Source organism: Pimephales promelas, chromosome 24 (genome assembly GCF_988280905.1).
Source record: "Pimephales promelas chromosome 24, fPimPro1.hap1.1, whole genome shotgun sequence".
NCBI lineage: Eukaryota > Metazoa > Chordata > Actinopteri > Cypriniformes > Leuciscidae > Pimephales > Pimephales promelas.
Window position 1 is genome coordinate 20,758,938 of NC_142792.1, and position 11,738 is coordinate 20,770,675.

General features: G+C 44.7%; 1 protein-coding gene across 1 annotated transcript; it reads right to left on the reverse strand.

The window, feature by feature from the left end:
- Positions 1 to 1,014: 1,014 nt before the first annotated feature.
- Positions 1,015 to 2,163, reverse strand: LOC148965232 (zinc finger BED domain-containing protein 4). Its single transcript, XM_089127323.1, has one exon. It carries the CDS (start codon positions 2,161 to 2,163, stop codon positions 1,015 to 1,017), a length of 1,149 nt encoding a protein of 382 aa, XP_088983449.1.
- Between the last annotated feature and the right edge of the window lie 9,575 nt (positions 2,164 to 11,738).

Sequence of the window (11,738 nt, forward strand, 5' to 3'; positions counted from 1 at the left end):
CAAAACACTTCCTCGTTTTCACAGTTACTCGATTAGTGTAACTCGACCTAGGCTGGTGACACAAAATAAAACGTTGTGTTTTTCTAAGCATTTAAAATTGATGACTATATTGTAGGGGTGTCCCCGACTAAGGATTTACACATTCGAATCAGAATTTTCGAATCTTTCTATAGTCGACTGATAGTCGAATCATCTATGTGTGTGTGTGAATGTGTTGGGAGGGGCACGACACTAGGTAGTCAGCAGGAGGGTAAAACTATTTTTATTTTATTTTACACACTGCACACAGCAACAACTTTTAATAAAGCGACCAAAACTGCCTGCCAATGACAATGGCTTTCTTATTTACGTTTAATAAAAGGTAATGTGGTGGATAAACATTCGTAAAACGTTCTCTCATAACATTTTAAAGCCGCGATCGAAATACAGAACATCACACAAATATCTAAAAGAACATTTTGATAAATAAACCTAAAAAAAATACCTGCCTAGATCGGAAAAGAACACACTGACTGCAGACAGGATTAGCATTTCACATTTTGCGAAATTAAATTAAATCGGCAAAATTGCCTGTGCTAGCATGCTTTCAGTGCAGCGCAACATCAACACAACGAAAAGAAAAAAAAAGCATTAATTTACAGAATTAAATTAGAACAGAATATATATTTCTTATAATAAAAAATAAATAAAAACGAAATAGTCAGAATCAAGTCACAGGGAGCATAATAAATGTGTGCAAAATGCCAAAGTACAGGGGAACACATATTTAAAAAAAATACAAGTTAAATTAAGTAACCCTGAGTGATCAATAAATAAAATTAAAATAAATAAATTATTAAAACAACGAAAGTTTAGCCAGAATTGTGAACCTTCTCCTTTTAACTGCCAAAATAACAATAAACGCCAAACTGGCAGTTTTTTTTAGCTAAACATGTTCACAGCAAATTAAAATTAGAAACGGCTGAAATGTTTGAAAACACTTGTACCCTACCCGATCGAAAAAAATCCAGTCTTTCACTCTGCTTGTGCACGTTTGAGTCTTTTTAAGTTGTGTGCGAGGAAAACCAACTTGTTCACGTTGGCCGGCAGCAGTGCGCTCCTGGTTTTACTGATAATAAATCCAGCCTTGGAGAAAATTCTTTCTGATGGTGTGGAAGTAGATGGGATGCTGAGGAATCTCTTTGCGGCCCTGGACAGCTTTGGGTATCTCTCCTCATTCTTTTGCCACCATTCCAGTGGTCCTGTACTGCTTCTTGTAGTGTCCTTTAAATAAGCCCTCATTTCACTGTCCCCTGGCTGTTGCTCCTCTTCATCGCTGGACAACAGCATCGACATCACTTGGTCTTTCTCTTTTTCTTGTCTTGAAGGGCCTGCAATATCACGCTCCTCCACCAATTCACTGTCATCACCTACCTCCTGTACAGGCCTGGCAGCTAAACTCTCAGCCAGATTTTCCACCACAGCATACGCCTCATTCCTTTGCTCATCATCAGTGAAAAAGGAAAGCTTCTTAAAACGTGGGTCAAGAATTGCAGCCTTGATATAAATACTGCTCTCCAAAAGACGGCCTTTAAGCTCCCATCGTCTGTCAATATCCTCGGTCAGGGTAATCTTGAGGGTCTTAGTAACAGCGCTGTCGTCTTCATGTACCACCAAGTGTCGTTTCTTAATGTTCATAAGCATCGGAACAGTGGCAGACAGAGATGCGTTCATATCTTGTGACAAAAGCTCTGTCAGTTTGATCATTGGCTTGAGAACATTGACTATGTCCTCTGCCATTCTCCACTGGGATGTTGTGAGCTCTAGATCACGGTCGGACCGATTGCTGACACTTGAATCCGTCAGCACGGCTGAAACTGCACCCCTTTGTTCTAACAGGCGATCGAGCATAAGATAGACAGAATTCCATCGAGTGGCAACATCTTGTACAAGTTTATGCTCTGCAACATTCAGTTCTCTTTGTTTTTCTGCAAGTGCTGTTGTGGCCTTGGCGCTTTTTTTGAAGTGTGAAACAAGGCGCCTTGCAGCAGCGACAGTGCGACACACGGGATCTTTCTTTAATGCGCTGTTAATGCACAATTGCAGTGTATGCCCCGCACAACGGACTCCCTGTACAGTTCCCCACGATGGGTCTTGGGCCAGTTGATTGGTGCATGCAACCATATTCGTTGCATTGTCATGGACAACAGAAACGATCTTAGTGCCTGGAATGTCCCAATCAGAAATGACTTCTTTCAGTGTTTGTGAAATATGTTCTGCTGTATGACTTTCCTCCATTTTTTTTGTTGCCAACACAAAATTTTCCAGTCGCCAGGCTTCAGTAATAAAGTGGGCTGTAACTGTAAGATATGCCTCCATTTGCAGCGAGGTCCAAATATCTGTGGTGAGGCTGACTGCTTTGCAATTGCTTATTAACATGTAAACCTCCGCGCGTATGGACGCGTATTTCGCATCCACCGCATGCATAACCGTCTCTCTTTTGGGAACTGTGCTCAAGTGTGCGCATTAATTCTTTAAAACCTTCACCGTCCACAACATTCACTGGCCTCATGTCGAGCGCAATAAACTCTGCAATTTTGCCCGTGATTTCTCTTTTCCTTTTCTCGGACAATGGCGGTCTCAAATCTAGCTTTCTTTGAGTTAGTTTTGGCGCAGCTCCGGTACTACTAGATGAACTGCCGTCGTTAGTCTGATACTGTGGGTGGATCTAGAAAAAAGACGAACATATTCTAAGTCCCAACATATGATATTGCTATTCGTAAATTAAAAGCGCCAGTTAAAGAGTGAACCATCCTTATTGGAAGCTTAGCTTCTGAAGCTAAGAAACTTACCCGTTTTAAGTGGAAAGCCATATTTGTTGTTGATGAGTGGTAGGACATAAGCTGTTGGCACAACTTGCATTTTACTTTTTTTGGATCATCTTTAACCATTTCAAAGTGCATCCACACTTTAGATTTTTTTGTTCCAGACATTGTAATCCCTGCCGTCAAGATGCTCCTCGTCTGTCACGGATCAGGGAAAGTGAAACTTAAATCTGTCACAGCGGTGAGCGGTGGTTGGATTTATTAACACACACAAACGTTAAAAATATTTATTGAACGCTTCTTTCTTTTCACGTTTTTTTTTTTACAGCATTATCATAATTAAAGGCTGTATATAACTTACTATAACCGTACAAAATCAGTAATTCTGTGTGAAATTAGACATTGAGCACCCCCATATTGCCAAAATGGTATGATCCACGTTTCATAAATCCCGCGAACGAAGATTCGACTGTGAGATCAGTGGTCGAATCAGGCTCCGCATATCGATGCATCGAATCTTCGACTATTCGGGGTCACCCCTACTATATTGTATGGCGGAATACCATAAAAAAGTGCTTTAGAGCACTTCAACTTGGCGCAATAATACCTTCACTCATGAAAAGTCCTCTTACCGGCTCCCGCTTCCTCGCTCTCCCCCTCCCTCTTTTTTCCGTCAATGCAGCCAACGTGACATGCGACAAAGCGGGAGCCGGTAAGAGGACTTTTGCAATGGCGATGGCGGATGTTGACCAGTAGTTTCAGGACCTTTTTCTGGAACACTGAAATAAATAAACACATTTGGTGAAATTTACAATACTCTAATTAGAATTGCAAAGTTTGTTAGCTCACAAGAGAGGTGTCTATTAAAAGCATCTTCTCCACTGCCAATATATAATACTTACCACCCCAAGGCAATGGGAAGACCCATCTCCCAGTCTCAGTCACTGCATCTATACCATAAAAAACGTGTTTTAGAAGTTATTATCAAGCTGCTGAGACCTTATGGTGGATCGAACATTTAACCTAGTGAAAAGGAGTGGGGGGATAACAAGGTAGCTAGCTTGAAGCCAATGGGGCTGTCGGTAAGAACAGGTCCAGTCTAGTCACTCAGGTATCAATCAATTCTTTATTTGCCTTTGTGTGCGTGTGGTGTCTACAAAGGAACATAGGAATACACCATTTGTTACAATAAACAATATATGAGTTATCTAAATAACTAAGACCATGCCTAAACAGGAAATTAAACAAGCATAAGAATAAACACCTTTAAAGATAAATTTAAGGAATACAAAATGATACCAAGCATAAAACAAAAGGCACTTACATAGTCAATTACGCACACGCAGGAAAAGCAAAAAGGAGAAAACCTCAGTCCTCTGCACAGTACATCCATGTGTAAAAGTTACAAAGTTAGATGCTGTGGTCACAGGTGCAGTTAATAAAGCCAGATATATAGTCCTGATTGGTTAAGAAGTCAGGTGATTGGAGCTAGAGTTAATATGCAGATTAATAGGCTAAGAGGGGGTGTGGCACATGCTTAGCACCTTGTAGATGAGGGACAAAACTTCTTAACAGCCGCCCCCAAATTTGTATAGCAAATTTGATCAGTCAGGGTGGTATATCAGGTAGGGCTGGAAGAGGGATGAGGCGAGCAACGGGCCTTGTATATGTCCTGTCCTTGACTTGTACATCAGCAACCCAACAACGACCATCCTTGCTAGGATGGAGGGTGATGACCTTACCCACTGACCATTGGGATCTGGGAAGTTGAGGATCTAGAATCAGTACAACTGTATTAGGTTGTAGGTTAGGATGGTCTGTGCGCCACTTCTGTCTGGACTGAAGAGAGGGAAGATAATTTTTAAGGAAATGGGCCCAAAAATGATCAGAAAGGACTGTGTAGCTCAGAGTCTGGATATGTAACCAAAGGAAGGGAAGCATCATGCCGCCCCATAAGAAGCAAGTTAGGGGTCACAGGGTCAGGGTCAGCAATGTCAGATGACACATAGCCTATGGGCTTGGAATTTAAGATGCCTTCAATTTCAACCATGACTGTGCGTAGTACCTCCTCGCTGACAATTTGAGCACCTAAGGTAGTCTCCAGAGCAATTTTGATGGAGCGTATTTCACGCTCCCAGCTTCCACCAAAGTGAGGTGCGTGTGGAGGATTAAATTTGAAGGAAATCCTCTGCTTGGCCAGGGTTTCCTGAAGGTCAGGGGTTAGGGATTGATAGGCATCCAGTAGCTCTCCCTTGCCTCCAACGAAGTTGGTACCTCTGTCAGAGAGCAGCTCAAATGGTTTACCTCTGCGGGCAATAAAACGCCTGAGCGCCATCAAGAAAGAATCTGTATTCATGTGACTGAGTAGATCAAGATGCACGCACTTAGTTGTCAGACATTTGAAAATTATTCCCCACCTTTTCTCAGCTCGTCGGCCAATCTTGACTGTATAGGGCCCAAAACAATCCATCCCAGTAGAATAAAATGGAGGTTCGTGCAGGCGAAGGCGAGCGGGAGGAAGATCTGCCATTCGGGGAATAATGGGATGTGCTCGGAATTGCTGGCATTTTGGGCACCTATGCTGATATTTTCTGACTGCCTCACGACCCCTCAGGATCCAATACCGCCTCCTTAACTCTGCAAAAAGCCTTTCTGGCCCAGGATGTTGTAAGTGGTCATCACAATCCTTAATTATAAGCGTTGTAATTGGATGGACAGGATCCAGGACTACTGGATGAACGGCGTCAGGGGGTAGATCACTACTTTGCCGTAACCTCCCGCCTACTCGAATGAGCCCTGATGCTGGATCTAATTCTGGTGCAAGGGAGAGTAAACGACTTGAAGAGAGAAGGGGCCTTTGGTTTTCAAGGCAGGCTAAATCATCCCTGAAGGAATCCACCTGGGCTTGTCTCAGCATGGCGGTTTCTGCCTCATGGTAGTTTTCGGCTGATGGGGGCTTTGCCGCCCCATGAATGGATGCAGCCATGCAGTCAAGGAGATCTTGGAGGGTGGCAAATTGACTGGGGTCAGGGATGGAGGGGTATGGACTGAGGGATACAGTACCACAGAAGCTGGGCTTATGCCGCTCTTCGGCATCATCAGATGGATCTATTGCAGGGCTAGTGGGCCACAGTTCAAAGGATTGAAAAAGAAAGGCAGGTCCTTGGTTCCACCTACAGGGCCTGCTAAGTTCAGCAAGTTGCTTTCCTCTAGTTAGGTCGTCTGCTGGGTTGTTCTGAGAATCCACAGAACACCACTCCTGGCCTTTAGTGAGCTCCTGAATCTCAGCTACCCTGGTTCCAACGAAAACTTTGTAACGGCAAGAGTCAGACTTGAGCCAATGGAGTACAGTGGTAGAGTCAGTCCATAGAACGGTCCTTCTGATATGGAAGGTGAGCTCTGTTTGGAGGAGATCAAATAGCTGGGCCCCTGTAAGAGCAGCACATAATTCAAGTCTCGGAATGGATAGTTGTTTTTTGGGAGCGACACGGGACCTCGCCATGAGGAAGGACACATACCCTTGTTGCTTACCATCTTCTGTGCGGATGTAGGCAACCGCACCATAGGACCTCTCTGATGCATCACAGAAGATGTGAAGTTCCTGACTGGCTAAGGAGGTATCTACTGAAGGAGGGGTGAGGCAGCGAGGCAGAGTGATAGGGGAGAGGTTAGAGAGTTCATTTTCCCAGGAAACCTAGGCTTCCAGGAGATCACGAGGGAGATTTGGGTCATCCCATTCTCGTGCCTTTCCCCATAAGTGCTGAACAATGATTTTGGCCCTTGTTGTGTAAGGGAGGATATAGCCAAGGGGATCGTACTGGCTAGCAAGAACTCTGTAGATATGGCACATAGTTGGCATGGTAGGTTCAATGACTCTATGCCTGTATCTAAGGGTATCTGTATGGCAGTTCCAGTGGAGGCCTAGTGTAGACTCTGAGGGATCAAGGAAAGGATGGTGTGATAACCAGAGCTCCGTTTGTTCTGACCTAGCTTCAGGTGGTAGGTCAGAGATGACCTGAGGATCATTACTAGCCCATTGTCTGATTTCAAAACCACCAGAGGAGAGGGTAGAGCGCAGGCTATAAAGGAGATCTCTGGCTTCCTCTGGGGTCGTGAAACTCTGTAAACAGTTGTCCACGTAGAAGTTACTGTGTACAGAATGCTGAATACACTTGTCTGCCTGAGCATCTTTGATGATCCTCTGGAGAATGTAAATGGCACAGCAAGGGCTTGAGGTCGTGCCGAAGGGGAGAACTTGCCATTCATACACTCTTGGAGGAGCTTCACAGTCCAGGTCACGCCAGAGGAATCGCAGGAGAGGTTTATCCTGGGGTAATAGACGCACCTGGTGGAACATTGATTTAATGTCTCCACTGATAGCAGTCTTGTGCTGCCTAAAACGGAGTAGAACGCCAAGGAGTGAAGGCCCAAGGATTGGTCCAGGAAGTAACTGTGAATTCAGACTCTGATTTTGGTAGGAAAAGGAACAATCAAACACAATGCGATCTTTACCATTGTGTTGCACAATGTGGTGGGGTATGAACCAGGACTCAGGGGCATCTTCTATTTCAGAGGATGACAACCTCTTGACATACCCAGCATTGACCAATTTCTGGATCTCCTTGGTATAAGTCTCTGCCTGTTGTGGGTTCTGAAGGAGTCGCCTTTCACAGCTACGGAGACGGGACATTACTGCCTTCCTGGGGGCCTTCAGAGGGGGCCAGGGGTCTACACGGAGTAGAGGTGCTGCATATCGTTGGGTGCCATCAATAGGTATTCTGATGGTTTGGGTCTCAAGCTGGTGCATTGCTTCTTGATCCTGTTTGGAACGAACCACATCTTTAATGCTTCTCTGAGGTAATGCATCAATCTGCCACAGCTTCTGGACATTATGGTGGATGTCATCAGGTGGGCATTTAAAGGAGATGTAGTGAGAACAAGTAGAAGAAAAGCTAGAGAGATCTCTTGCAGGGCCTTGCAGTGTCCAGCCGAGCCGGGTCTTGATCGCTACAGGGCTTCCAGGAGGGCCTAACTTGACAGGTTGTGTTGGTATGATAAGATGTGTGTGATCAGCCCCTAGAAGGAGAAGGGGTCTTACTTCATTAAATTGTTTGAGAGGGAGCTGACGGAGGTGTGAGTAGCGCCGCTGGAGGATTTTCACTGGGTGAGAATGTTCTGACAAGGATAGCTGGTCAGCAGTGAAGGCTTGATTAATGACATAAGACTTCTTAGGATGGGCCTTAGGAATAAGGGTGAAGGATACAGAAGCTCCATTAAGAGTCTGGACATCCTGTCTCACAGTTCTCAGCTTTAGATTCTCAGATTTTCCCTTTAACTGAAGTGTTTGGGCAGCAGGGTGAAGGAGGATTGTTCTTTCGGACCCATCATCCAGTATGGCATAAGTATCTAAGGATCTGTTGCCATTGTGCAAGGTCACTTCAACTACCTTCAGTAGTACTTTATTGCAGTCACTAGGGTGGTCAAGATATAGATTCTGCACTTGCCTCTGGTTAATGTTGCATAGGATGTGTAGATGTTTCCCGTTACACTGGCTGCAGCGTCCCTTCAGGTCACATTGGGTTGCAAAGTGATCTCGTAAACATCGCCAACAACGCCTCTGTTCCTTGATCCAGTTAGTTCTCTGGTCTCTGGTAAGCTGGAGGAAACCACCACATTTACTGACATGATGTTCAGTAGAATCACAGTAAGCGCATACTGGATAGCATTCAGGTATGCTGTTAGGATGAGGCTGAACAACTTTGGAGGAATTCATATGAGAGGATGTTTTAATACCATGAAGTATGGTTGTACCCCTTAATGGGTGAGGAGGTGGAGGCCTCTGCCGGATAGGCGGACCGATAGGCTGAGATGATCTTTCTCTTCTGGGCTGGCAGCGGGCTTCTTGTTGTAGCCAGTTGGAAAAATCAAGGAGGTTATAGGAAAGGGGGCCCGGTTTACTCAAACTCATACATCTCTTAAACTGACAGAACTGTTCATGGGGAAGCTTCTCTAGCAGTCGTTCAACATGTGAGCCACAGGTAAGCTCAGAGAGACCTTCAGGGCCCATGGACTGAAGGAGGCCCACTAATGCCTGCACTCTGAGGGAAAACTGGTCTAAGCCTCTACCATCACCTGTACGAATAACAGGGATCTCCATTATGGTTCGGAGCTCCTTCAGAGCAAGTTGTCTAGGTTGACCATAACGCTCATCTAGTGCTCGTACAGCTTGAGTGTAAGGATCTGGAGCATAAGCATAAGCCAAAGCAAGTCTCCTCGCCTGATCTACCTTCAGATGATCCAACAGGATGTGATATTTATATTGCTCCGATTCTCTTGGATCTAACAAGTTGGATAGGGCCATCTTTAACATCATGTATTGGCATTCGTCCTCTCTTGTGAGATCAGGGAAAGAAGGGCCTTCTATCTTCCTATGGTGGAACTGCTGGAGGCCAACAGGAGGAACTAGCTGGTTTAGAGGGGAAACCGATGTCAGGTGGTGTGGTTGCATATTAAGAGGCTGGTATGCCGGCTGGGCAGAATGGGAAAAAACAGAAGGCAAAGGTTGACTTGGCAGTGTATAGGCTGGTTGCATGGGGTTATATGAGGCTGGAACTTGGTATCTGGCAGGAAACAGACCACAGCCAGGATGCATGCTCTGCAAGGACTGTGGTATAGGCTGGATAAGAGGGGCATGGCTTACAGGAGGAGGTGATGGAAGTGGTGACTGAAGTGGAATAGGAGGGGGCCTATGCTCCTCCATAGTCTGATGGGCTTGTGGTGATTGAGGTGCTTGAAGGTTCAGATCATCAGGGCAAGGGGATAGCAAGTGAGACCGTGAGGAGTGGGTGCTGCTCCTAAGCATGTACTGCTGGATTAATCTACCCTGATTTCTCAACTCTTCTACCACTTGCTGTAGGAGTGCAGTCTGAGTATCAGGCATGGGTTCTATAGGAGAGGCAGATAGGTGTTCAACATCAGGGGTTTGCATTCTCTCAGCTAGGACAGGTGAGCCAGGGTGTGGAATATTCTCCTGAATGTCGTCCTCTCCCTCCATGGGCAATTCCAACTCCTCTGGCTCTTCCTCTGACTCGTCCGCTTTCCAAGGTTGATAATGAGGACCAGTACCAGAACTATATGCAGGACGAAGCAGTTGTTGCTCTGGTGGTTCTGCGGGAGGTTGTGCTGGCTGATGATATTGCAGGATGAAATCATCATACCGTGCGGGGAGCCGGGCTTGGCGGCGTGGGCGTTCAGACTGAGACAATGAGGGCAGGGAGTGACTAGACATATCCACCGATCATCAATGGGCTCCGGCTCGAAGGACCATGAAAAGGAGTGGGGGGATAACAAGGTAGCTAGCTTGAAGCCAATGGGGCTGTCGGTAAGATCAGGTCCAGTCTAGTCACTCAGGTATCAATCAATTCTTTATTTGCCTTTGTGTGCGTGTGGTGTCTACAAAGGAACATAGGAATACACCATTTGTTACAATAAACAATATATGAGTTATCTAAATAACTAAGACCATGCCTAAACAGGAAATTAAACAAGCATAAGAATAAACACCTTTAAAGATAAATTTAAGGAATACAAAATGATACCAAGCATAAAACAAAAGGCACTTACATAGTCAATTACGCACACGCAGGAAAAGCAAAAAGGAGAAAACCTCAGTCCTCTGCACAGTACATCCATGTGTAAAAGTTACAAAGTTAGATGCTGTGGTCACAGGTGCAGTTAATAAAGCCAGATATATAGTCCTGATTGGTTAAGAAGTCAGGTGATTGGAGCTAGAGTTAATATGCAGATTAATAGGCTAAGAGGGGGTGTGGCACATGCTTAGCACCTTGTAGATGAGGGACAAAACTTCTTAACACCTAGTAACATTTAAATTTAATAACTTGGCCAAACATTTATAACTGAATATAACATGCCATGTTCCAGTTCTCTTTGGCGTTTTCGCCACCGTCTTACTCTCAAAGTCATCTATAAACACAGACGTTAATACCAAATTAGTTTAGTTTTGGACACCTCACTTCTTACAGCACCTGAGAGACAAAACAAATGGGTTAACTTAAACACCTTAAGGATTTCACTCCATCACAAAACAGTTAAGTGTCGCAGTTTTACAAACAAGGATAGCCTACACTAGAGCATACAAGCACATAACGAACTTTGAGTTTGTATGATCCTGGGCTGGCACATATAATTTTTCCATAATTTCTGACGATATTCAGAGTAAACGCATTGGGAAAAGCCCGTTGAACACCCAATCCGAGTTAGCTTGATTACTAGCAAAGAATGGTAGCTAGCTAGCAGCCAGATAACAACGTGCAACCTACAGTTTAGTGTCCCAAATTGTTCAAATTGACATGAAACTAAAAAAGAATTAAGAGCAGCAAGCTAATGCAAAAAAAAAAAAAACTGTGCCGTTAAGGTTAACGCCCTTGAACATTCGCGGCAGTAACCACAGCAGGTTTGTGAAGTTTAAGACAATAACGCTAAACTACCAAACAGTACACTTTAAGTACACATGGACATAGAATTCACTAGACTGGACGAATTCAACTTACCTTCAATTTAGAGGAAACGATGGGTTCACCAGCGATCATGACGGGGATGCAGGCTGAATATCTGTGCCGTTATTTTCTTCTTCTTCTTCTTCTTCTTCCTTTTATTGGCGTTTCGCATCTGTGCCGTTATTTTCTGCTTGAAAAACCATAAACGCGCCGATCGCGCCATATGCCTCGCATGTTGCCTTGGCCAATCAGAGTGGCTGGTGTTACAGGTTGGGTTATGATGATCAGAGCCATGTATTGAGAGAGCTGCGACACGCTTTGATGTCGCCGCAAGGCTGTCACGTGGTTCATGGAAGCCCCAATAGTTCCAAAACAGACGCGGGCTGTCATGTTCTTCAATGGACAGACAGCAGCGATT

Excerpts from the sequence above, each read along its gene's own strand:
- LOC148965232 (XM_089127323.1), bottom strand. The coding sequence starts at position 2,163 with ATGGTTGCATGCACCAATCAACTGGCCCAAGACCCATCGTGGGGAACT.